Consider the following 27,245-nt stretch of genomic DNA (forward strand, 5'->3'; position numbering starts at 1 on the left):
CCCATAACAAAAAGCGATAAGAACACGTCATGCTCGGACGACGTCACTGTCACACGAACGAAAGTTGTATATTTACAAGCCGACGCACACATAGGGCCGCGCGCAAATCTGAGTTAAACTATCTATAATTCACTATTACAATGAATGACACATATGTTACTACCAAATCTCTTTAACAAAACTTTCAGACATAAAGCTTCTACTTTATAATATTCAAATCAAATCAAAATACCTTTATTGTCAGGCTACATTGGCCTACAGATATTAAGGTTAACATGTGTTGACGTTTTCAGGTGACTCAATACATGCAACAAAAGAATCATCGGATGTTCAGAGATGCAGCGGAGTTGCATCAAGCAACCATGTTTTTACATGAAAATGGTATGTAAATAAATTATTACAAAATTTTCTTTTTCCTGCCCTGTTCTCAATTTTATTTGAATTTTTTCGTCTCGTATTAATTTTTTTTATATATTCAGCCTATTCTGTTCCACTGCTGGGCAAAGTCCCTCCCCCTAGATCCTTCCGTCTATGTCTATCGGTCACTTTTTGTGACCAGTCCGAGGAAGCTATCCAAATCTTCTCCTTATACGTGTCCTTGGTCTTCCTCTCGGTTGCCTCTTCTTTTATTATTACCCATCATCCTCATGCCCTTGTCCCAGTTTTTTCTAGATTTCAGATTTCTACTTCCATGCTCTTCTATCTGCCGTCATCTCACAAGTAACATTCTTTCTTACCATATCGGCTTTCACACAATCCATCCATCGTTTCTTCGGTCGTCCTCGACCACTATATCCCTGCACGTTCATACTCATCACCTTCCTCCTTTTATTATATTTCTATAAATATGTAAATAAATGTTGTACTATTAATTCCCAGGTGTCCTACTACACTACGACGACGCTACGCTAAAGGAGCTATACTTCTTACGTCCTCAGTGGCTCTGCGATGTTCTCGCTCACGTTGTCACCGTCCGAGAGATTAATCCTTTTGCAAATAACGGTACGTTTTGTACTAAAATAGTTAAAATCTTCTTTATTATCACCTCCAGCATTTTTATTGTCTAAAATTAAAGTTAAGAAGCTTTTATTCCGACTTGGTTGAAATATAGCACTTTTTGAACGTCAAAATCTACAAAAGACAGCCCCCAAAACCACCACTTCCTATGTGTTTTTGCTGGGAAGAATAAGTGGTAGAACCAACGCCCCAGCAATAATCTTTGTATTTCTGAAATAAGCTGTGTGATGCTTCAGACATATCCTGTAGATTTATTCAAATACATTATTTCATCAATAGTAGCCAAACCATATAAAACAAAATGTCGATATTTACGGTAGCCGTGATCACTTACTACAACTAACGAGGCGTTCGGGCTCCTTGTCAAATCAAAACCAATCTCTCAAAGATTGGTCTTGATTATTTGATGAATATAATGTTTGGGTTCCATAGAAGGCGTGTAAGAGTGGAGCTAGTAACGTTCCTCGTCCCCCTCACACCCGCATGTTGTCGCGCTACTTTCTTAGGAGATACTGCGTTTGACCTACATGAAGGCGCCTGGTCTACCTGCCTTATGGCATCTCCGCTATCTCTCCTTCAAAAATAAACTTTCAAGATTGTTTACTTTTATATAGTTAAGTGCCTACTACAATAGAGTATAGTTAACTACCATATTCTACTTCTGCTTTCCAGGAATAATGAAGATCGAGGACCTAGCCCACGTGTTCAAGGCATCTCCCATGTTAGCTCGAGGAGACGAGGCCAGCTCGCTGGGGGTGTCGCTACTGAACAAGTTTGAGCTGGCGCTGTGCTGGGACTCCAGGCTGCTGCTGGTGCCGCCGCTGTTGCCGCAAGCGGAGCCAGTGCAGCATCAGGTATTGCGAGGAGACGAGGCCAGCTCGCTGGGGGTGTCGCTACTGAACAAGTTTGAGCTGGCGCTGTGCTGGGACTCCAGGCTGCTGCTGGTGCCGCCGCTGTTGCCGCAAGCGGAGCCAGTGCAGCATCAGGTATTGCGAGGAGACGAGGCCAGCTCGCTGGGGCCAGTGCAACATCAGGTACCACCAGGAAGAGTCCCCAAAAATCGGCTGGATACCAGCGTTCCTAGCTATCGAACCTGAAGCCAGACAGGCTGTTTCTGCAAATGGCAAACTGGTACTCAGCTGCATCCTGTTGAAAGGCTCGGCAGATGATGATGAATATTTATTTTACTTGATCATCTTCTGTCCAGCCTTTTCCCAACTATGTTGGTGTCGGCTTCCAGTCTAACCGGATGCAGCTGAGTACCAGTGTTTTATTGTGTTCTTAAATACTTGTTTTTTCTCCACAGCTCCCAGTCCGCTCTCGTTCCTGGAGCAGTTCTAACCGCGGTACTCCTCGTCGCGCGTGGCCCGCACAGCTGACGTCCGTGCCTGAGAGCAGAGGCACTGAGTCACCTACTCTTATACGTGAGTATATAATAAATAAATATTGAGGAATTTACAGTTCGATTCCAGGTCAGGCAAGTAGCAATGCAACTTTTCCAAGTTTGTGTGTACATTCTAAGTTCATCTTGGACATCAACTGTAGGTCCCGGCTGTCATTGAACATCCTTGGCTGTTGTTACGGGTAGTCAGAAGCCAGTAAGTCTGACACCAGTCTTACCAAGGATTATTGGATTGCCCGGGTAACTGGGTTGAGGAGATCAGATAGGCAGTGGCTCCATGTGGCACACTGGTACTCAGCTGCATGCTGTAAGACTGGAAGCCGACCCCAACATAGTTGGGAAAAGGCTCGGGAGATGATCACAGCTACCAGTCCGCTCCCGTTCGTGGAGCAGTTCCAACCGCGGTACTCCTCGTCGCGCGTGGCCCGCACAGCTGACGTCCGTGCCTGAGAGTAGAGGCACTGAGTCACCTACTCTTATACGTGAGTATATATACTGTGGTTATGAGGAGTTCACTGTTCGATTCCAGGTCAGGCAAGTACCAATGCAACTTTTCTAAGTTTGTATGTACTTTCTAAGCATATCTTGGACATCAACTGTAGGTCCCGGCTGTCATTGAACATCTTTGGCAGTCCTTACGAGTAGTCGGAAGCCAGTAAGTCTGACACCAGTTTATCCAAAGGGTATTGGGTTACCCCGGCGGAGAGGTCAGGGCGCTCCTTATAAAATGCACTTGTACTCACCTGCATCCAGTTAGACTGGAAGCCGACCCCAACTGTAGTTGGAAAAAGAATAGGCAAATAGTGAAATTGGCAATCGCCCCATGTAACTATCAATCACTCTATGAAACACGCTCGTGCTCAGCTACTTCTAGTGGCATCGTGAAAATGCTGAACCAACATTTTTCACAGAAGAATGGATGATCATTTTGTCATGACGAGTTCATCAGTCATTCAGAATGCATATTAAATTGGTTCCGGCTGTCATTTGAACATCTTTGGTAGTCGTAATGGGTAATCAGAAGCCAAAAACTTGTCTCACCACGTTATATTTTACCCGATATACCTTTACATGTGCCTGGTTCTGTATAGCTGTGTCTGGTGCTGTATACTTGTGTCTAGTTCCGTATAGTTGGCCCTGTTTCGCTGTGTCTGGTTCTGTATAGTAGTGTCTGGTTATGTATAGTTGTGTCTGGTTTTGTATATACTTATATCGGGTTGATAGTAACTGGGTTGAGGAGTTCAGATAGGCAGCCTTTCTAGCAGTCTAGCACACTGCTTAGCTATATCCAACTAGACTAGAAGGTGACTCCAACATAGTTGAGAAAAGGCTAGCCAAATAATGAAATTGCCAATAACTCTATGTAACACACTGGTATTACTTGAAAATGGCTGAACCAATACGGATGTTCCACAGAAGAGTCCTGGCACAAGCTGTCAGTATCAGGTCGCGGCGGTCTGCCGCTGCGGCGGCTGCTGATGCTGTCGTACGTGCCGTGAGGCTTCTGGCCGAGGCTGTGTGCGCGGCTGCTGGCTGATGATCCTTATAGCAAAAGTTTCACCACCATTTATCACCCGATAGACCTATATATGTCTGGTTCTGTATAATTGTGCCTGCTTCTGTATACTTGTGTCTGATTCTGTATAGTTGTGTCTGGTTCTGTATAGTCGTGTCTGGTTCTGTATACTTGTGTCTGGTTCTGCATTGTTGTGTCTGGTTGTGTATAGTTGGTCCTGTATAGCTGTCTCTGGTTTTGTATATACCTATATCGGGTTGCTAGTAACTGGGTTGAGGAGTTCAGACAGGGCAGTCGCTACTTGTTAAACATAGCTACATCAGTTAAGCCTAGAATGTCGACCCCAACATGCTTACTAAAAAGCTGAACCAATACCGATGTTCCACAGAAGAGTCCTGGCACAAGCTGTCAGTATCAGGTCGCGGCGGTCTGCCGCTGCGGCGGCTGCTGATGCTGTCCTACGTGCCGTGCGGCTTCTGGCCGAGGCTGTGTGCGCGGCTGCTGGCTGATGATCCTTGCATATATCACCCGATATAACTGTACATGTGTCTGGTTCTGTATAGTGGTGTCTGGTTCTGTATAGTTGTGTCTGGTAGTTGTGCCTGGTTATGTATACTTGTGTCTGGCTCTGTATAGCTGGACCTGTATAGCTGTGTCTGGTTCTGTATACTTGTGTCTGGTTCCGCATAGTTGTGTCTGGTTCTGCGTAGCACAATGGTACTCAGCGACATCCGATTAGCCAGAAAGCCATCCCCAACATGAGTAAATGGCTGAACCAATACCGATGTTCCACAGAAGAGTCCTGGCACAAGCTGTCAGTATCAGGTCGCGGCGGTCTGCCGCTGCGGCGGCTGCTGATGCTGTCGTACGTGCCGTGCGGCTTCTGGCCGAGGCTGTGTGCGCGGCTGCTGGCTGATCATCCTTATAGCAAATGTCTCACCACCATATATGCCACCCGATATACCTTTACATATGTCTGGTTGTGTATAGTTGTGTCTGATTCTGTATAGTTGTGTCTGGTTCTGTATAGTTGTGTCTGGTTTTGTATACTTGTGTCTGGTTATGTACACTTGTGTCTGGTTCTGTATAGTTGTGTCTGGTTGTGTATAGTTATGTCTGGTTATGTATAGTTGTGTCTGGTCTGTATAGTTGGTCCTGTATAGCTGTGTCTGGTTCAGTATACTTGTGTCTGGTTCAGTATACTTATGTCTGGTTCTGTATAGTTGTGTCTGGTTTCGAATATACTTAAATCGGGTTGCTAGCGACTGGGTTGAGGAGGTCAGATAGGTAGTCTTTCCTTGAGACATACTGGTACTCAGCTACATCCAGTTAGATTGGAAGCCATCCCCAACATTAGTAAAAAGCTGAACCAATGCTGATGTTCCACAGAAGAGTCCTGGCACAAGCTGTCAGTATCAGGTCGCGGCGGTCTGCCGCTGCGGCGGCTGCTGATGCTGTCCTACGTGCCGTGCGGCTTCTGGCCGAGGCTGTGCGCGCGGCTGCTGGCTGATGATCCTTATAGCAAAAATCTCACCACCATATATCACCCAATATACCTTTACATGTGTCTGGTTCTGTATACTTGTGTCTGGTTCTGTATAGTTGTGTCTGGTTCTGTATATTTGTGTGTGGTTCTGTATACTTGTGTCTGGTTATGTATATTTGTGTCTGGTTCTATATACTTAACTTATGTCTGGTTCTGTACACTTGTGTCTGGTATTGTATATACCTATATCGGTTTGCTAGTAATTGGGTTGAGGAGATCAGATAGGCAGTCGCTACTTGTAAAACATAGCTACATCAGTTTAGCCTAGAAAGCCGACCCCAACATACTTAGTAAAAGGCTGAACAAATACCGATGTTCCACAGAAGAATCCTGGCACAAGCTGTCAGTATCAGGTCGCGGCGGTCTGCCGCTGCGGCGGCTGCTGATGCTGTCGTACGTGCCGTGCGGCTTCTGGCCGAGGCTGTGTGCGCGGCTGCTGGCTGATCAGCAGCTGGCCGATACGCCTTATAGCAAAGGGATGATTATTTTGTCATGATGAGTTCTTCCGTGCTTCGAAAGGCATATTAAATTGGTTCCGGCTGTCATTTGAGCATCTTTGGTAGTCGTTACGGGTAGTCAGAAGCCAGAAACCAGTCTCTCTACTATGTATTACCCGATATATTGTGTCTGGTTCTGTACATTTGTGTCTGGTTCTATATACATGTGTCTGGTCATGTATACTTGTGTCTGGTTTTGTAACGGGTGATTTTTTAAGAGGTATAGGATTTGATTTTCAAAAAAAACACAAAAAATCTGAATAATTTGATGAAATCTTTATTGGAATCGATAGAACAATCAATATAATTTAATGTTTGAAGATGATTTCATGCAAATGCTGGATGCGGCTCCGGTTTAGATGGCCCATTCGCAAGGCCCAATTTCGGCACACTCTCTTTAACATATCAGATTCAATATTGGCTGTCAGTGCGTCAATCGTTGCTGGTTTATCCCTGTAGACATGAGCCTTAACATGGCTCCACAAGAAATAGTCCAAAGGCGTTAGATCACACGATCTAGGCGGCCAAATGACGGGCCCAAAACGTGAGATAAACTGTTCACCGAAGGCGGCTCTCAATTGGGCCATTGTTTCGCGTGCCGTGTGGCATGTGGCACCATCTTGTTGAAACCACATGTCAGGCATGTCCAATTCTTCCATTTTGGGCAAAAAAAACATAAATTGGAAGAAGTGCGCGATGCACTCTTTTAACTGAGAGACTTTTAACTTCTTTCATTTTGATAGTAAAATTCAATAATTTGCAAGCGTTGTTCGTTCGTAAGTCGATTCATGGTTAAATTATAGACCAAACTGAACAAGTTTGACAATAACACAAGACACGATTCACGCGTGATTTGTTAAAAACAGTGTTCCCAAAAAGATACCAGCAAAAAAATCACCCGTTATATTCTTATATCGGGTTGCTAGTAACTGGGTTGAGGAGATCAGATAGGTAATCGCTCCATGTTTCACACTGGTACCCAGCTCCATCCTTTTCGTCTAGAAAGCCATCCCCAAAATTTGCAAAAGGCTGAACCAATACGGATGTTCCACAGAAGAGTCCTGGCACAAGCTGTCAGTATCAGGTCGCGGCGGTCTGCCGCTGCGGCGGCTGCTGATGCTGTCGTACGTGCCGTGCGGCTTCTGGCCGAGGCTGTGTGCGCGGCTGCTGGCTGATCATCCTTATAGCAAAAGTTTCACCACCATATATCACCCGATATACTTATACATGTGTCTGGTGCTGTATAGTTGTGTCTGGTTCTGTATACTTGTGTCTGGTTCTTCCGCATAGTTGTGTCTGGTTGTGTATACTTGTGTCTGGTTCTGCATAGTTGTGTCTGGTGCTGTATAGTTGTGTCTAGTTCTGTATAGTTGTATCTGGTTCTGTTCTGTATACTTGTGTCTGGTTCTGTATACTTGTGTCTGGTTTTGTACATATCTATATCGGGTTGCTAGTAACTGGGTTGAGGAGTTCAGATACTTATTCGCAGCTGCATCAAACTAGCCAGAAAGCCGACCCCAACATAGTTGGGAAAGGCTAGGCAGATAATATGAAATTGCAAATCATTCCATGTAGCACACTGGTACCCATGCAGTTCTACAGTTAGATTGGAAGCCATCCCCAACATTAGTGAAAGGCTGAACCAATACCGATGTTCCACAGAAGAGTCCTGGCACAAGCTGTCAGTATCAGGTCGCGGCGGTCTGCCGCTGCGGCGGCTGCTGATGCTGTCGTACGTGCCGTGCGGCTTCTGGCCGAGGCTGTGTGCGCGGCTGCTGGCTGATGATCCTTATAGCAAAAGTGTCACCACCATATATCACCCGACATACCTATACATGTGTCTGGTTTGGCATAGTTGTGTCTGGTTCCGTATAGTTGTGTCTGGTTCCGTATAGTTGTGTCTGGTTCTGTATACTTGTGTATGGTTTTGTATACTTGTGTCCGGTTATGTATACTTCTGTCTGGTTTTGTATAGTTGTGTCTGGTTCTGTATACTTGTGTCTGGTTCTCCATAATTGTGTCTGGTTCTGTATACTTGTGTCTGGTTTTGTATATACCTATATATCGGGTTGCTAGTAACTGGGTTGTGAAGTTCAGATAGGCAGTCGCTCCATGTTTCACACTGGTACTCAGCTCCAACCGTTTAGCCTAGAAAGCAGACTCCAACATACTTAGTAAATGACTGTACCAATACCGATGTTCCACAGAAGAGTCCTGGCACAAGCTGTCAGTATCAGGTCGCGGCGGTCTGCCGCTGCGGCGGCTGCTGATGCTGTCGTACGTGCCGTGCGGCTTCTGGCCGAGGCTGTGTGCGCGGCTGCTGGCTGATCAGCAGCTGGCCGATGCGCCTTATACGTTGTATAAGTTGCCGCCTGAGGTATGTTGGTTTTTATTCTTCTAATACTAGGTATATTTCATTTTATTTTTATTTGGGAAACAAACATATATATAAAAAAATACAATCAAATAGACTTTTAATCCAAAACAGTTTCCACACTTAATGTAATACAGGTATTTGTAGTTGGGACTGCTTCGCGCACTTGGATAAATAGTATCCTATAGCCTTTTGACTGCACAACACAACATAGAATCTATCAATCAAAAAAAAATTTTTTATATGTTGTCTTCTGGTAATTAATCCGCACATTCGAATAAAATGAAGCCTGTAGGTTTCCTCGAATTAATAAGATATCTGACACTGAAATAATTTTTCGAATCGGACCAGAAATTCCCGAGATTAGCGCGTTCAATAAAACTCTTCAGGTATACACATATAATATGATATTAGCATACATAAGTAGATTTGATTGATAGATAACACGGCTTACTAGCCTTTTAGTGAAACGGCAATTCAGATTATTAATTCCCATTCTCCAGTTGGAAGTAGACGAGACAATATCCAAAGCCCTAGAACTGTCCTGGGGCTGGAAGCTATGGCGCAGCGGGGCCCGAGTGTCCACCGGGGCCCTGACCATGCTGTCGCTGCGAGAGTTGCCGCCCAGGCGGGACGCGCTGTTACCGGGGCCCGCTGATGACGAGCCGTCGGACGACCTGTATCATAATGTCAGGTGAGAGTGATGATAAATAGAGTAGTGTATATGTGTGTCTAGTTTTGTACATCTGTGTTTTGGATCTGTACATATGTGTATATTAGTGTCTGATTGCGTATACTTGTGTCTGGGTTTGTTTGTGTGTCTGGTTTTGTATATATGTGTCTAGTTTTTTATATTTGTGTCTGGTTGTGTATAAGTGTGTCTGGTTATGTCTGGACGCTTTGCTGTTATAAGAACTATCGTGGGGCTGGAAGCTATAACGCAGCGGGGCCCGGATGTGTACCAGGGCACTGACTGGAAAGTAAGACTGGAAGCCGACCTGAACATTGTTGGGTAAAGCCTAGGCAGATGATGAAGTGGTAATTACTTTTCTACTCTCTTAGTATATCTTAGACACCAGTGACTATGTTTCGGATGGCACGTTAAACTGTAGGTCCCGGCTGTCATTGATCATCCTTGGCAGTCGTTACGGGTTGTCAGAAGCCAGTAAGTCTGGCACCAGTCTTACCAAGGGGTATTGCCCGAGTAACTGGGTTGAGGAGGTCAGATAGGCAGTCGCTCCTTGTAAAGCACTGGTACTCCGCTATATCCGGTTAGACTGGAAGCCGACCCCAACATAGTTGGGAAAAAGGCTCGGAGGATGATGATGAATTACTTATCTACTCCTACAGGTTCAGGATACGTCAGGAAGGTACCTGGTGCGAGCTGGATGTGCAATCCTCAGCTTGCGTGGAGATCTACCTGCCGGCTCAGGTCTGCGTGATTCGAAGAGATGATGGCCTGCCTATAGCTGGGTATCAGGTATGTAACACACTATACTGATACTAGCTTACGCGGTTTTACCTGGGTTCCCAGGGACCCTTGTCCTAAAACTTATGTCTTTCTTATGTGGTTCTAGGTTATTCTCCCATTTATTTTCAACCAAATCTGTTTGTCCGTTCTTCTATACTAATATTATAAAGCTGAAGAGTTTGTTTGTTTGACGTAGCGCGTTCTCAGGAACTACTGGTCCGATTTGAACAATTCTTTCGGTGTTAGATAGCCCATTTGTCGAGGAAGGCTATATAGGCTACTTTTTATCCGGGTTCGTGCAGAGGTTCCCACGGGATGCGGGTGAAACCGCTGGCAGAAGCTAGTGTGTTTTAATAGTGTCTCTAATACGACTTTAAAGCTGAAGGGTTCGTTTCTAACTCGACTCGTACGGTATTCATTTTTTAGCGCTAATCAACTCCGATGATTTGAAAAAATATTGCAGCTTTAGTCCGTTTATATCGGAAGGAAACACAGTTCAATCATCGTTCGACAAATAACTTTGAATTTCTAAAATTTGATGAAAACACGTATTATAGGAAGCATATACATTCGAAGTCCGAGCTATTGCCTATTTGTTTCCCTCAACCAGGTTTTTGCAAACTTTTGAATGTGAATTGCGAAAAAATCTTACCTGGTTTTTGAACAAGCTTACTTTTTTTCTTTTCACAGAGCATCAGTTTGGAGCCCCATCATGAGACCCTCGCCAAAGTGCTGGCTCTAGTGTCAGACCACGTGGATCTGCTGCTAGAAGACTGGTATCCTTCCCTCGGTGAGTCCGCCTAGCCGCTTCCTTAGACAGAGCATCATGAGACCCTCGCCAAAGTGCTGGCTCTAGTGTCAGACCACGTGGATCTGCTGCTAGAAGACTGGTATCCTTCCCTCGGTGAGTCCGCCTAGCCGCTTCCTTAGACAGAGCATCATGAGACCCTCGCCAAAGTGCTGGCTCTAGTGTCAGACCACGTGGATCTGCTGCTAGAAGACTGGTATCCTTCCCTCGGTGAGTCCGCCTAGCCGCTTCCTTAGACAGAGCATCATGAGACCCTCGCCAAAGTGCTGGCTCTAGTGTCAGACCACGTGGATCTGCTGCTAGAAGACTGGTATCCTTCCCTCGGTGAGTCCGCCTAGCCGCTTCCTTAGACAGAGCATCATGAGACCCTCGCCAAAGTGCTGGCTCTAGTGTCAGACCACGTGGATCTGCTGCTAGAAGACTGGTATCCTTCCCTCGGTGAGTCCGCCTAGCCGCTTCCTTAGACAGAGCATCATGAGACCCTCGCCAAAGTGCTGGCTCTAGTGTCAGACCACGTGGATCTGCTGCTAGAAGACTGGTATCCTTCCCTCGGTGAGTCCGCCTAGCCGCTTCCTTAGACAGAGCATCATGAGACCCTCGCCAAAGTGCTGGCTCTAGTGTCAGACCACGTGGATCTGCTGCTAGAAGACTGGTATCCTTCCCTCGGTGAGTCCGCCTAGCCGCTTCCTTAGACAGAGCATCATGAGACCCTCGCCAAAGTGCTGGCTCTAGTGTCAGACCACGTGGATCTGCTGCTAGAAGACTGGTATCCTTCCCTCGGTGAGTCCGCCTAGCCGCTTCCTTAGACAGAGCATCATGAGACCCTCGCCAAAGTGCTGGCTCTAGTGTCAGACCACGTGGATCTGCTGCTAGAAGACTGGTATCCTTCCCTCGGTGAGTCCGCCTAGCCGCTTCCTTAGACAGAGCATCATGAGACCCTCGCCAAAGTGCTGGCTCTAGTGTCAGACCACGTGGATCTGCTGCTAGAAGACTGGTATCCTTCCCTCGGTGAGTCCGCCTAGCCGCTTCCTTAGACAGAGCATCATGAGACCCTCGCCAAAGTGCTGGCTCTAGTGTCAGACCACGTGGATCTGCTGCTAGAAGACTGGTATCCTTCCCTCGGTGAGTCCGCCTAGCCGCTTCCTTAGACAGAGCATCATGAGACCCTCGCCAAAGTGCTGGCTCTAGTGTCAGACCACGTGGATCTGCTGCTAGAAGACTGGTATCCTTCCCTCGGTGAGTCCGCCTAGCCGCTTCCTTAGACAGAGCATCATGAGACCCTCGCCAAAGTGCTGGCTCTAGTGTCAGACCACGTGGATCTGCTGCTAGAAGACTGGTATCCTTCCCTCGGTGAGTCCGCCTAGCCGCTTCCTTAGACAGAGCATCATGAGACCCTCGCCAAAGTGCTGGCTCTAGTGTCAGACCACGTGGATCTGCTGCTAGAAGACTGGTATCCTTCCCTCGGTGAGTCCGCCTAGCCGCTTCCTTAGACAGAGCATCATGAGACCCTCGCCAAAGTGCTGGCTCTAGTGTCAGACCACGTGGATCTGCTGCTAGAAGACTGGTATCCTTCCCTCGGTGAGTCCGCCTAGCCGCTTCCTTAGACAGAGCATCATGAGACCCTCGCCAAAGTGCTGGCTCTAGTGTCAGACCACGTGGATCTGCTGCTAGAAGACTGGTATCCTTCCCTCGGTGAGTCCGCCTAGCCGCTTCCTTAGACAGAGCATCATGAGACCCTCGCCAAAGTGCTGGCTCTAGTGTCAGACCACGTGGATCTGCTGCTAGAAGACTGGTATCCTTCCCTCGGTGAGTCCGCCTAGCCGCTTCCTTAGACAGAGCATCATGAGACCCTCGCCAAAGTGCTGGCTCTAGTGTCAGACCACGTGGATCTGCTGCTAGAAGACTGGTATCCTTCCCTCGGTGAGTCCGCCTAGCCGCTTCCTTAGACAGAGCATCATGAGACCCTCGCCAAAGTGCTGGCTCTAGTGTCAGACCACGTGGATCTGCTGCTAGAAGACTGGTATCCTTCCCTCGGTGAGTCCGCCTAGCCGCTTCCTTAGACAGAGCATCATGAGACCCTCGCCAAAGTGCTGGCTCTAGTGTCAGACCACGTGGATCTGCTGCTAGAAGACTGGTATCCTTCCCTCGGTGAGTCCGCCTAGCCGCTTCCTTAGACAGAGCATCATGAGACCCTCGCCAAAGTGCTGGCTCTAGTGTCAGACCACGTGGATCTGCTGCTAGAAGACTGGTATCCTTCCCTCGGTGAGTCCGCCTAGCCGCTTCCTTAGACAGAGCATCATGAGACCCTCGCCAAAGTGCTGGCTCTAGTGTCAGACCACGTGGATCTGCTGCTAGAAGACTGGTATCCTTCCCTCGGTGAGTCCGCCTAGCCGCTTCCTTAGACAGAGCATCATGAGACCCTCGCCAAAGTGCTGGCTCTAGTGTCAGACCACGTGGATCTGCTGCTAGAAGACTGGTATCCTTCCCTCGGTGAGTCCGCCTAGCCGCTTCCTTAGACAGAGCATCATGAGACCCTCGCCAAAGTGCTGGCTCTAGTGTCAGACCACGTGGATCTGCTGCTAGAAGACTGGTATCCTTCCCTCGGTGAGTCCGCCTAGCCGCTTCCTTAGACAGAGCATCATGAGACCCTCGCCAAAGTGCTGGCTCTAGTGTCAGACCACGTGGATCTGCTGCTAGAAGACTGGTATCCTTCCCTCGGTGAGTCCGCCTAGCCGCTTCCTTAGACAGAGCATCATGAGACCCTCGCCAAAGTGCTGGCTCTAGTGTCAGACCACGTGGATCTGCTGCTAGAAGACTGGTATCCTTCCCTCGGTGAGTCCGCCTAGCCGCTTCCTTAGACAGAGCATCATGAGACCCTCGCCAAAGTGCTGGCTCTAGTGTCAGACCACGTGGATCTGCTGCTAGAAGACTGGTATCCTTCCCTCGGTGAGTCCGCCTAGCCGCTTCCTTAGACAGAGCATCATGAGACCCTCGCCAAAGTGCTGGCTCTAGTGTCAGACCACGTGGATCTGCTGCTAGAAGACTGGTATCCTTCCCTCGGTGAGTCCGCCTAGCCGCTTCCTTAGACAGAGCATCATGAGACCCTCGCCAAAGTGCTGGCTCTAGTGTCAGACCACGTGGATCTGCTGCTAGAAGACTGGTATCCTTCCCTCGGTGAGTCCGCCTAGCCGCTTCCTTAGACAGAGCATCATGAGACCCTCGCCAAAGTGCTGGCTCTAGTGTCAGACCACGTGGATCTGCTGCTAGAAGACTGGTATCCTTCCCTCGGTGAGTCCGCCTAGCCGCTTCCTTAGACAGAGCATCATGAGACCCTCGCCAAAGTGCTGGCTCTAGTGTCAGACCACGTGGATCTGCTGCTAGAAGACTGGTATCCTTCCCTCGGTGAGTCCGCCTAGCCGCTTCCTTAGACAGAGCATCATGAGACCCTCGCCAAAGTGCTGGCTCTAGTGTCAGACCACGTGGATCTGCTGCTAGAAGACTGGTATCCTTCCCTCGGTGAGTCCGCCTAGCCGCTTCCTTAGACAGAGCATCATGAGACCCTCGCCAAAGTGCTGGCTCTAGTGTCAGACCACGTGGATCTGCTGCTAGAAGACTGGTATCCTTCCCTCGGTGAGTCCGCCTAGCCGCTTCCTTAGACAGAGCATCATGAGACCCTCGCCAAAGTGCTGGCTCTAGTGTCAGACCACGTGGATCTGCTGCTAGAAGACTGGTATCCTTCCCTCGGTGAGTCCGCCTAGCCGCTTCCTTAGACAGAGCATCATGAGACCCTCGCCAAAGTGCTGGCTCTAGTGTCAGACCACGTGGATCTGCTGCTAGAAGACTGGTATCCTTCCCTCGGTGAGTCCGCCTAGCCGCTTCCTTAGACAGAGCATCATGAGACCCTCGCCAAAGTGCTGGCTCTAGTGTCAGACCACGTGGATCTGCTGCTAGAAGACTGGTATCCTTCCCTCGGTGAGTCCGCCTAGCCGCTTCCTTAGACAGAGCATCATGAGACCCTCGCCAAAGTGCTGGCTCTAGTGTCAGACCACGTGGATCTGCTGCTAGAAGACTGGTATCCTTCCCTCGGTGAGTCCGCCTAGCCGCTTCCTTAGACAGAGCATCATGAGACCCTCGCCAAAGTGCTGGCTCTAGTGTCAGACCACGTGGATCTGCTGCTAGAAGACTGGTATCCTTCCCTCGGTGAGTCCGCCTAGCCGCTTCCTTAGACAGAGCATCATGAGACCCTCGCCAAAGTGCTGGCTCTAGTGTCAGACCACGTGGATCTGCTGCTAGAAGACTGGTATCCTTCCCTCGGTGAGTCCGCCTAGCCGCTTCCTTAGACAGAGCATCATGAGACCCTCGCCAAAGTGCTGGCTCTAGTGTCAGACCACGTGGATCTGCTGCTAGAAGACTGGTATCCTTCCCTCGGTGAGTCCGCCTAGCCGCTTCCTTAGACAGAGCATCATGAGACCCTCGCCAAAGTGCTGGCTCTAGTGTCAGACCACGTGGATCTGCTGCTAGAAGACTGGTATCCTTCCCTCGGTGAGTCCGCCTAGCCGCTTCCTTAAACGACTTCTAACTTGGCTCGGTGCTTTTTCGTGTCTCTAGCGATATTTACAAGATTTGTGAACAGTGTTTTTTTATTGGAAAGAGCACATTTCTGCAGTGCTCCAACAGGCATCAATTCAGTCAGGATCTGATGATGGTAACCCAGATAAATTGAGGGCAACACTCGAAAAGTGTACAAATGTTTTTGGAAATCAGTTGTTTTTTTACAAACTTCCCGAAAAGGGTCGCAGTTTAGATGCTTTTTTTTTATTCTCCAAGAGGTTCTTCAATAAGCATGGTAAATGGATAAAAAAAAATTGGAACATGGACATGGTAAATTGGGCACATATATTTTTTTCTCACGTTTTTAGCCCTGTCGTCACGCCTATTCGCATGTACTATCTTTATTTAATGATTGACGACGCTGGAACCAGAGTGATCTAGGGCACAATAGTATGTTTCTGAGAAAATGAAGGAAAATGCGTTACGCGTTATTATTTGAAATCTATGAGCGTTTTATTATTATTTTTTAGTTATATGTACTTCATGTAAGTTTTAAATAATAAAATAACCATTTTTATCACAAATTTTATCACAAATTTAAAAAAATGTGATAAGTGTAAGTTTTCACTTTCACTAGATCAGTATGGCCTGAAATAATTATGATTTTTCCATGCAATTAACATAAAAAACAATTTTTGCCAAAAATGTTACTTAGATCACTCTGGTTCTAGCATCGTCGATTGTCCTATTTTAATTATTTATTGTATATGTAATCATTTCATCCATATTATCTAGATATCCCTTATATTTTCAGGAACTCGTTTCGTCCACACTTCAGAAGGCCGCTGCCTTATAACGCGCATAGTACCATGTCCCGAGTGCCTGCGCCCGCAGCCGCAACCGCCGCCCGAACATGACCCGCAATTAGCTCAGGTAAGCTCACTCCTCCGAGCCTTTTCCCAATTTTATTTGTGGTCGGCGCAATATGTCATCCTCTTCCATTTTCCCCTGTCACTCGTCATACTGACACTCACTCCCTTCCTATAATACATGTCATCTTTCAGGCAATTTATCAAATTTTTTTAGGTCTTCCTCTTCCTCTCCATCCATCTACATTCATACTTAGCACACACTTTGTTGCATGCGTATCATCCCTCCTCATTACATGCCCATACCATGACGACCTTCTACTTCTCATCTTAAAGCACAGCACAGGTAAGCCCACTCATCATCATCCTCCGAGCCTTTTTCCCAATCACGTTGGGGTCGGCTTCCAGTCTAACCGGATGCAGCTGAGTACCAGTGCTTTACAAGGAGCGACTGCTCCATCTGACCTCCTCAACCCAGTTACCCGGCAACCCGATACCCCTTAAAACTGGTGTCAGACTTACTGGCTTCTGACTACCCGTAACGACTGCCAAGGATGTTCAATGACAGCCGGGACCTACAGTTTAACGTGGCATCCGAAACACAGTCATTGGTGTCCAAGATATACTGAGAAAGTACATACAAACGTAGAAAAGGCATCCCATGAAGACATTATTATAATATTGCAGGCATTCAGAAGATTAGAGCTAGGAGCGGCTGAACCGAGGCGGCTGCGACTCTCTGAGGAGTCGAGAACTTCCGATGGAGACAGTGGCGTTGGCGCTGAGTCTAATGGTAAGAAATTGAGTATTTTTATAATGAGGGTTCCATACCTTTTGTCGTAAATAATTCGTGTATGTATTTAGTTTTAAGATGAACTTGTATTTCACATATTAAATGAATTGTATTCTTTTTGAGAAACATGGACATAAATGTCTTCAACTGTATAGGGTAAAACGGGATAAGTAGATAAGAGTGTAGATTAAAAGGTAAATAAAGATTGCATAGGGAAGTATATAAGGAGATTACAAAGGAGTAGTATATAATGAGGTACAAAAAAAATGAAATAACGAAGTGCATGGGGAGGCAAATAAGGAACATAATGGAATTACATAAGGAGGTAAATGTAGTACATAAGATAGTGGCCTAATAACCTTTTTTTAACGACGTCAAAAATCATCAAATGCCCCCTCTCCCGCTGTGGGTTAGCAGCGGTGAGGGAGTGTCAGACTCTTACTGACTAAACACCGTCGTGTTCCGTCGTAGGCCGCGTGTGTACCAGAGCTGCGGTAACTGTTTCCCCGGCAGACCTTGGCCCTGTTGGGCCCCGCTGGTGGCCTAATAACCTTATTAAGAGTTATCTTTTGAGCCGTTTAAGATTGTAAGAAGAAGTAATATTGTCCTATTTCCCTTTCAGCATCATCCCGCCTAGGTTCAGTAGAAGGCATAGTGAACCCAGACGGACAGACATACAGCATAGCCACAGCATGGACAGTAGAACAGTGCATCCTAGCGGGCTGCAGCAACACGCGCCTGCAGTGCCCCACGCACGCGCAGCTGCTGCAGCGAGGAGCCGTGGCGCCCGATACTGTGAGTGTCATACAGTAGAGTAGGAGAGGAGAGGACAGACATACAGCATAGCCACAGCATGGACAGTAGAACAGTGCATCCTAGCGGGCTGCAGCAACACGCGCCTGCAGTGCCCCACGCACGCGCAGCTGCTGCAGCGAGGAGCCGTGGCGCCCGATACTGTGAGTGTCATACAGTAGAGTAGGAGAGGAGAGGACAGACATACAGCATAGCCACAGCATGGACAGTAGAACAGTGCATCCTAGCGGGCTGCAGCAACACGCGCCTGCAGTGCCCCACGCACGCGCAGCTGCTGCAGCGAGGAGCCGTGGCGCCCGATACTGTGAGTGTCATACAGTAGAGTAGGAGAGGAGAGGACAGACATACAGCATAGCCACAGCATGGACAGTAGAGTAGGAGAGGACAGCGTCATCCCGCCTAGGTTCAGTGGAAGCTGGGCATAGTGAACACACACGGGCAAAACAGTGGACCGTTTTCAGGCTGTGATGATGTCGACAAGGATAGTATTAATGCTTGAAAGTTGCTTTATCTGTTAAGTCACCGGGACTTCGAGCAAACAATTTAAAATTTTATAGAGGCTATGGTTTTAGCGGCAGCATAAACATAATAATATGAGCTCACCTTGGAAAATTATATGCCGTTACTTTTGAGAAATCTAGACTAGAAAGAGTAGCCAGTTAAGTGAAAGAAAACAATCTTGACACTTTATTTTTTTTTTTAACAAATAAACTACTACATACACAAATAATGGTATATTGATATTATCAATGTAACATCTAAATTGGTTATTTTCCTTTCCATTCAATAATATTTCGATCCGCCTTTCGTGCACGCTGTGATTAATACTCAAAATCATGATCAAGGCTCTTGAATCAGTTGTCCTGGGTTACAAAGGAAGCATTTTCTTCTCAATATGAGAAGCGGCCTTTACCCTATATTAGGACAATAATGCCCGTTTTCGCCAAAGTTTAATACTCGTTTTCACCAACAATCTCTTAATCTAAGTGCCACTTACAATAAGAACTCTCCCAATTTTGACATAAATAACTATGTATAAGGGACACCTAAACTTTGGTGAAAATGAAATTCTTATTAAGTGTTCCGTAAATGCTCTTAAGGGATCCCTAAATTTAGGTATTTGTTGGTGAAAATGGGCATAAAAAGCTGATGATAAATATCCCTATTCTAGCTCCTACTCGACGTAGAAGAATCCAAACGCGCCCGCTGGGAGCACATCTCCCGAGGCGCAGTGGCGGGCCGTGGCGCGTTCGGCACAGTGCTAGCTGCTACGTGGCGCCCGCCCGGCGGGTCCGCCATTAACGTGGCGCTGAAGGCCTTGCAGCCAGTCCCGCCGCCGGCTAGCAGTGATGCGGCTGCTCATCATGCTTATAAGGTAAGGTTGTTTCCGGGGCTGCGGGTTGTTCGCGCGAGTAACCGCCCTGGTACATAAAAGGCCCCCGACGGAACACGACGGTGTTTAGTCAGTTTGAGTCTGACACTCCCTCACCGCTGCTAACCTACAGCGGGAGGGGTCATTGAAATGAAATGAAATTAATTTATTTGCTAGAATATAGGTACATTATGATGGTAAATACAATAACAAAAAACCGGCCAAGTGCGAGTCGGACTCGTGCACGAAGGGTTCCGTAAATTACAGTTAAATCAACCTATCTCAAAAACTATAAGAGATACTTTGATCAAACCAAAAATCGTTGAAAGAGTTAATTAGCATGCATCACCTCTATTTTTTTTAGAATTTTATACCCCGTAGTTATAAAAATAGAGGGGGGGGGACATACTTTTTACGACTTTGAGAGCTGATATCTCAAAAACCGTTCACTTTAAGAAAAATGTTTTTTAGAAAACTTTATATCATTTTAAAAGACCTTTCCATTGATACCCCACACGGGTATGTACATCGAAAAAAAAAATTTCATCCCTCAGTTACATGTATGGGGGGCCCCACCCCCAATTCTTTTTTTTACTATTTAGTGTCATATTTTTGTAGCGGTTCATACAACACATATTCCCATCAAATTTCATCACTGTAGTACTTATAGTTTCCGAGTAAATCGGCTGTGACAGACGGGCAGACGGACATGACGAAACTATAAGGGTTCCGTTTTTGCCATTTTGGCTACGGAACCCTAAAATGGTTTCACTATATTCTACTTATAAATTAGTCATGCATTTGATGATTTTTAACGTCGCTAAAAAAAAAGGGTGAGGTTGTTTATATGCATTTTCTTCTTCATGCCCTGTATCAAATTTCATTTGAGGTTGGCTCTATATTTTTCGCTTCCATTTCTCCCTGTCACTCGTCATACTGATTCTCACTCATGTCCTCCTGTCATCTTTCAGGCAATACATCCATCATTTGTTTGGTTTTTCTTTACCAATTTTACATTATTCTGTATATATCACGGAGAACAAAATCACTATACCCTATTCACCGAGCCGTGAGCCAAAATGTAAACAAAGAATGACACTTTTTCAAGATGGCGGGTATAACCCGACCGATGACAATACGTCACATTTTTACTATAACATGTTCGCAGTATCTGTGGGTTACAATTTAGTATGGTTCTATGTTTGACAGTCAAGTTTTCTAGGTTGTTTTACATGTAAACGATGTAATACATATTTCATTAAAATTAAGAAAATAATTTACGGCATTTATTATATTTTATTCCAAATAAGTCTGAAGGATTTCATAAGTTCTACAGACATCGTTCTAAAATATCATTTCTAATGTTGTCAGTGTATTACTTCCGTAGTTATTTTTATAAAATATGATCATTACTTCAATCGTGACTTATAAAGAACCCTTTTTATGGTTTGTTTACCAATTGGCTCATGGCTCCGTGAATAAGGTATAGCTATATATCATAACGCAAAATCTCCTAAGGATTGTGGAGTGATAGTGATTTATACCCTTATTATAGACCTTATGGCATCTCAGCTATCCTTCCTCCTTTCTTGGATCTAAAGCAACCAGCTATATCATCATCTGCCGAGCCTTTTCTCAACTATGTTGGGGTCGGCTACCAATCTAACCGGTTGCAGCTGAGTACCGGTGTTTTACAGGGAGCGACTGCCTATCTGACTTCCACTTCTCAGTAACCCTCAAAACCCAATACTCCTTGGTAAGACTGGTGTCAGTCTTGCTGGCTTCTGACTACCCATAACGACTGCTTAAGATGTTCAATGGAAGCTCCCAGCTTTATGTATATTTTTCTATTCCAGGCAGCGTTATCCCGCTGGGAACGTGAACCGACTGCAGCAGCTTGCCGCGCATACTGCGGACTACGCCAGGAGCTGTCGATCCTCAGCCAGCTGAAGCACCAGCACGTGGTGCCGCTGCTGGCTGTCTGCGCTGCTCCGCTCGCGCTGCTGCTGGCACTGGCTCCTGCTGTGAGTGTCACCCTGAACTTAATAGTGTCACCCGATACTACTGCGAGGAGCTGTCGATCCTCAGCCAGCTGAAGCACCAGCACGTGGTGCCGCTGCTGGCTGTCTGCGCTGCTCCGCTCGCGCTGCTGCTGGCACTGGCTCCTGCTGTGAGTGTCACCCTGAACTTAATAGTGTCACCCGATACTACTGCGAGGAGCTGTCGATCCTCAGCCAGCTGAAGCACCAGCACGTGGTGCCGCTGCTGGCTGTCTGCGCTGCTCCGCTCGCGCTGCTGCTGGCACTGGCTCCTGCTGTGAGTGTCACCCTGAACTTAATAGTGTCACCCGATACTACTGCGAGGAGCTGTCGATCCTCAGCCAGCTGAAGCACCAGCACGTGGTGCCGCTGCTGGCTGTCTGCGCTGCTCCGCTCGCGCTGCTGCTGGCACTGGCTCCTGCTGTGAGTGTCACCCTGAACTTAATAGTGTCACCCGATACTACTGCGAGGAGCTGTCGATCCTCAGCCAGCTGAAGCACCAGCACGTGGTGCCGCTGCTGGCTGTCTGCGCTGCTCCGCTCGCGCTGCTGCTGGCACTGGCTCCTGCTGTGAGTGTCACCCTGAACTTAATAGTGTCACCCGATACTACTGCGAGGAGCTGTCGATCCTCAGCCAGCTGAAGCACCAGCACGTGGTGCCGCTGCTGGCTGTCTGCGCTGCTCCGCTCGCGCTGCTGCTGGCACTGGCTCCTGCTGTGAGTGTCACCCTGAACTTAATAGTGTCACCCGATACTACTGCGAGGAGCTGTCGATCCTCAGCCAGCTGAAGCACCAGCACGTGGTGCCGCTGCTGGCTGTCTGCGCTGCTCCGCTCGCGCTGCTGCTGGCACTGGCTCCTGCTGTGAGTGTCACCCTGAACTTAATAGTGTCACCCGATACTGCTTGTTATTTTCAGGAGTGTTATTTAACCTAAATCAGCTAAAATGTTCGTATATTCATGGGTGTTATCTAACCCATTCGATTTACTCAAGAGTATAGAATTAAAACTTTATTTTTCAAGAGTATTATGTAAGCCATCCGATATAGGCACGAATGTCACCCGAGCTTCTCAATATGTCACCTAACCTACTCGATTTGCCCACGAGTGTCACCTAACCCATTTGATATACTTAAGAGTGTCACCCAATTTTATCAATATGTTACCCAACGTATTCGATATGCCCACGAATGTCACCAAATCCACTTGGTATACTTGTGACACCTAACTTACTCGATGAATCCGCGCGTGTCACTCTATATAGTTGCTACATCCATGCGTGTCATCAAAAATTGATTCCATGTACTTCACCCAATCCATTAAGTGTGTTAAAGATTGTCACCCTCCCCGTAAGTGTCATCAAGACATACGCTTTGGTGAAAATATTTTTCTGCTTGGTACGAGCCCGAATCTTTTATTTATTATCTTGATCTTTTATCCTTTATCTTGATCTTTATCTTTTATATTTTATCTTTATCTTTATCCTTTATCTTTTATATTTTCTTTTTTACATAATTACTCAGAATACTCAATTCTTTACTAGCATTCCACATGTTACTCCTTGATTGTCATTGATAAAATATGGAATATTAGGAAAGAATTCCAAGTTATTAATAGTTTCTGACTCGCACAATAATTGTTTTTGACGAGAAAATGCTTGTCGAAAACTATATCTGCAATGTGTGTATTCGCCTAGTCTTTTATTGTGTTTTTGTTTGTGTATGTGGTGTCCAATCATCATCATCATCATCAGCCTATCGCAGTCCACTGCTGGATACAGGCCAAGTGCACGCCACTGAGATCGATTTTCGGCTTCGTGGTGTCCAATATTATTATTTTAATGTTAATGTATATTTGTTCTCCAGGGAGCACTAGACAGCGTGCTCCGCAGCTACCGCGAGTGCGGCGCCCGCCTGCGCGTCACAGTGGCGCGAGCACTCGCGCTGCAAGTGGCGCGGGCGCTAGAGTACCTGCATGCGAGACGCGTCGTGTATCGGGATCTTAAGGTAACATATTTTATTATTCTTTGTTTAGTTTTGAACACGTTACTCCAATTGATGTACTAAATGTTTTTAAAACTCTTAAATTAAAAAATACGGGTGATTTTTGGGATATTTCCATCAAGCTGTTAGGTAATATAATTGACGTTATTGCTCCCTACCTTGCGATTACATTCAACAAGTGCATTGACACTGGTGTTTTTCCTGACCTTATGAAACACAGTAAAGTCATACCTCTATTTAAATCAGGAAATAAGACGGACATTACTAATTTCAGACCTATTTCCATCTTACCTGCGTTTAGTAAAATTTTTGAAAAGTTGATACTCAAGCAGCTGCTACGATATTTCAATGTAAATAGCCTCCTTCATACAGAACAATATGGCTTTACAAAAGGTCGTTCAACCACTGATGCTGGTGTTGCCCTTTTAAAACACATTTATAATGCATGGGAAAATTCTCAAAATGCTATTGGGGTCTTCTGTGACCTTTCCAAAGCTTTTGATTGCGTCCATCACGATACACTTTTACGCAAATTACGCTGTTACGGAGTCCAAAACGGAGCTCTAAACGTAATAGAATCGTATCTCCAACATAGATTGCAATGTGTAGATGTAAATGGTGCTAAATCATCGGGCCTTCCAGTTCAGCTAGGTGTGCCACAAGGCTCAATATTAGGTCCATTCTTATTCTTAGTGTACATTAATGATTTACCTTACCACCTCAAAAATATCTGCGATGTTGTATTATTTGCAGATGACACATCTCTTATCTTCAAAGTTGACAGAAATAGAGAGCAATTTGACGACGTAAACAGTGCACTCTCAACAGTTACGCACTGGTTTACAACAAACAATTTAGTACTAAATGCTAAAAAAACAAAATGCATTAAGTTCACTTTGCCTAATGTAAAAAACCTAGGTCCTAATGTTATCCTAAACAACGAGGTTCTTCAAACCGTTGCATCTACCGTGTTTTTGGGTATAACAGTTGATACAAAACTTCAGTGGGGTTCACATATTTCTAGCCTCGCGGGAAGGCTTAGTTCTGCTGCCTATGCCGTCAGAAAAGTTAGACAGTTCACTGACGTCGACACTGCGCGATTAGTGTATTTCAGCTATTTTCACTGCGTCATGTCCTACGGTATTTTGTTGTGGGGCAAAGCCGCTGATATAGAGAATATATTTATTATACAAAAACGTGCTATTCGTGCAATATACAAGTTAGGTACCAGAACTTCCCTCAGAGAGTTGTTTAAAGAAATTGGTATTCTCACTGTAGCATCACAGTTCATCTTTGCCAACATTATGTATATTAGACAGAACCTACATTTATATACCAAAAAAAGTGAAGTCCATAGCATTAATACTAGAAATAAGCATAAACTGTGTGTACCCTATCACCGGCTTCATAAAGTGCATGACACATTCCTGGGTTTAGGTATTCGTTTTTATAATAAGCTTCCTTTGAACTTACAAGAACTGCCGTTTAATAAATTCAAAGAACAAATTAAGGCTGTTCTTATAAAAAAGGCATATTACACCATCAATGATTATTTGAATGATAAAAATATTTGGTCGCCATGATGAACGCAAGACAGCTATATTAGCTATATTATTTAGATAATTTAAATTTCTCCCATTCAATTTCTTGACATTTATTTTATTTTTATTTATTATTTAATTATTATTTTTTAATGTTTTTACATTATTGACAAGATACATTCTTTGTATTAATTTTCTGTTATGGATTTTAGTAAAAAATACTACTTAGCGGGAACTGATAATTTAATCTTGATATTGAGTTGTGTAGCAGTGAGTACGTCATGCTCCCTTAGACGGCACTGCTTGCGGTAGCGTCGGCGGTCGGGTTGCCTCCCTCCCTCAAAAATGTGCGAGGGGGGCGATGGCTGATCCTCGCGTTATGCTCGTGAACGGGTGCTGCTTGTGGTGCCAGGTCGTCTTACTGACTATATATAAGTTTTTTTTTTGTTTTTATTTGTAAACTCTTTTTATTTTACATATGTTCTGGCTGAGCGGTCTATTTTACTAATTTACTAGTTTACAAAAGAATAGCACATGTAGGTGGGTACTCCCTGATATACTATTAAGTGTAAATAATTGGAGGCTATAATTTTCTGTTCATCAAACATATTCAATGCTTGAGTTAGTAAAGGTATGTAGGGTGAGTGCTAGCTAGCATGTGGTGTATAAATTATTTTACTGTATTGTCCTCTAATGTAATATACAAATTAAATTGTATACAAATGTACATATCAAACAATGTTTAAGGTTCTTCTAACCTAACAGACAGACGTGTTGCTGGGGAGTTTGTTGCGCCACTTCTTCTTCCCAGCAAAAACACATAGGAAGTGGTGAAGGGTGGGCGTTTTGGGGGCTGTCTTTTGTAAATTTATTTTTTGACGTTCGAAAAGTGCTGTTTTGCAGCCAAGTTTGAATAAATGACTTTTGATTTGATTTGATTTGATTTGACATATACACGGTGCAAGTAGCTTGCGCATGTTGAGGCACATGCGCAGGTTACATGCATCACACAGCGCATGCATCACTCGCGCTGCAAGTGGCGCGGGCGCTAGAGTACCTGCATGCGAGACGCGTCGTGTATCGGGATCTTAAGGTAACATATACACGGTGCAAGTAGCTTGCGCATGTTGAGGCACATGCGCAGGTTACATGCATCACACAGCGCATGCATCACTCGCGCTGCAAGTGGCGCGGGCGCTAGAGTACCTGCATGCGAGACGCGTCGTGTATCGGGATCTTAAGGTAACATATACACGGTGCAAGTAGCTTGCGCATGTTGAGGCACATGCGCAGGTTACATGCATCACACAGCGCATGCATCACTTGCGCTACAAGTGGCGCGGGCGCTAGAGTACCTGCATGCGAGACGCGTCGTGTATCGGGATCTTAAGGTAACATATACACGGTGCAAGTAGCTTGCGCATGTTGAGGCACATGCGCAGGTTACATGCATCACACAGCGCATGCATCACTCGCGCTACAAGTGGCGCGGGCGCTAGAGTACCTGCATGCGAGACGCGTCGTGTATCGGGATCTTAAGGTAACATATACACGGTGCAAGTAGCTTGCGCATGTTGAGGCACATGCGCAGGTTACATGCATCACACAGCGCATGCATCACTCGCGCTACAAGTGGCGCGGGCGCTAGAGTACCTGCATGCGAGACGCGTCGTGTATCGGGATCTTAAGGTAACATATACACGGTGCAAGTAGCTTGCGCATGTTGAGGCACATGCGCAGGTTACATGCATCACACAGCGCATGCATCACTCGCGCTGCAAGTGGCGCGGGCGCTAGAGTACCTGCATGCGAGACGCGTCGTGTATCGGGATCTTAAGGTAACATATACACGGTGCAAGTAGCTTGCGCATGTTGAGGCACATGCGCAGGTTACATGCATCACACAGCGCATGCATCACTTGCGCTACAAGTGGCGCGGGCGCTAGAGTACCTGCATGCGAGACGCGTCGTGTATCGGGATCTTAAGGTAACATATACACGGTGCAAGTAGCTTGCGCATGTTGAGGCACATGCGCAGGTTACATGCATCACACAGCGCATGCATCACTCGCGCTACAAGTGGCGCGGGCGCTAGAGTACCTGCATGCGAGACGCGTCGTGTATCGGGATCTTAAGGTAACATATACACGGTGCAAGTAGCTTGCGCATGTTGAGGCACATGCGCAGGTTACATGCATCACACAGCGCATGCATCACTCGCGCTACAAGTGGCGCGGGCGCTAGAGTACCTGCATGCGAGACGCGTCGTGTATCGGGATCTTAAGGTAACATATACACGGTGCAAGTAGCTTGCGCATGTTGAGGCACATGCGCAGGTTACATGCATCACACAGCGCATGCATCACTCGCGCTGCAAGTGGCGCGGGCGCTAGAGTACCTGCATGCGAGACGCGTCGTGTATCGGGATCTTAAGGTAACATATACACGGTGCAAGTAGCTTGCGCATGTTGAGGCACATGCGCAGGTTACATGCATCACACAACGCATGCATCACTCGCGCTGCAAGTGGCGCGGGCGCTAGAGTACCTGCATGCGAGACGCGTCGTGTATCGGGATCTTAAGGTAACATATACACGGTGCAAGTAGCTTGCGCATGTTGAGGCACATGCGCAGGT

General features: G+C 46.3%; 1 protein-coding gene and 1 long non-coding RNA gene across 2 annotated transcripts in view; both read left to right on the forward strand.

Annotated features, from left to right (window-relative positions):
• LOC110383390 (leucine-rich repeat serine/threonine-protein kinase 1) overlaps positions 1-27,245 on the forward strand; it is a 50,283-nt gene that overhangs the window by 12,024 nt on the left and 11,014 nt on the right. The window contains exons 12-34 of the mRNA XM_064042800.1: positions 294-381; positions 880-1,002; positions 1,690-2,003; positions 2,784-2,901; positions 3,836-3,914; positions 4,324-4,439; positions 4,731-4,862; positions 5,325-5,456; positions 5,805-5,951; positions 7,033-7,219; positions 7,573-7,778; positions 8,186-8,355; positions 8,856-9,046; positions 9,703-9,832; positions 10,514-10,613; positions 17,467-17,639; positions 18,829-19,032; positions 20,886-21,053; positions 21,101-21,199; positions 21,247-21,345; positions 21,393-21,491; positions 21,663-21,929; positions 22,931-23,071. Of these exons, the coding sequence (XP_063898870.1) occupies positions 294-381; positions 880-1,002; positions 1,690-2,003; positions 2,784-2,901; positions 3,836-3,914; positions 4,324-4,439; positions 4,731-4,862; positions 5,325-5,456; positions 5,805-5,951; positions 7,033-7,219; positions 7,573-7,778; positions 8,186-8,355; positions 8,856-9,046; positions 9,703-9,832; positions 10,514-10,613; positions 17,467-17,639; positions 18,829-19,032; positions 20,886-21,053; positions 21,101-21,199; positions 21,247-21,345; positions 21,393-21,491; positions 21,663-21,929; positions 22,931-23,071 (3,483 nt within the window). The remainder of the gene's footprint in view (positions 1-293; positions 382-879; positions 1,003-1,689; positions 2,004-2,783; positions 2,902-3,835; positions 3,915-4,323; positions 4,440-4,730; positions 4,863-5,324; positions 5,457-5,804; positions 5,952-7,032; positions 7,220-7,572; positions 7,779-8,185; positions 8,356-8,855; positions 9,047-9,702; positions 9,833-10,513; positions 10,614-17,466; positions 17,640-18,828; positions 19,033-20,885; positions 21,054-21,100; positions 21,200-21,246; positions 21,346-21,392; positions 21,492-21,662; positions 21,930-22,930; positions 23,072-27,245) is intronic.
• Positions 15,069-16,756, forward strand: LOC135119147 (uncharacterized). The gene is made up of 3 exons (XR_010278003.1): positions 15,069-15,173; positions 15,997-16,115; positions 16,739-16,756. It is a non-coding gene; the product is annotated as an uncharacterized LOC135119147 (long non-coding RNA).

Source organism: Helicoverpa armigera, chromosome 30, assembly GCF_030705265.1.
Source record: "Helicoverpa armigera isolate CAAS_96S chromosome 30, ASM3070526v1, whole genome shotgun sequence".
In the NCBI taxonomy this organism is placed as follows: domain Eukaryota; kingdom Metazoa; phylum Arthropoda; class Insecta; order Lepidoptera; family Noctuidae; genus Helicoverpa; species Helicoverpa armigera.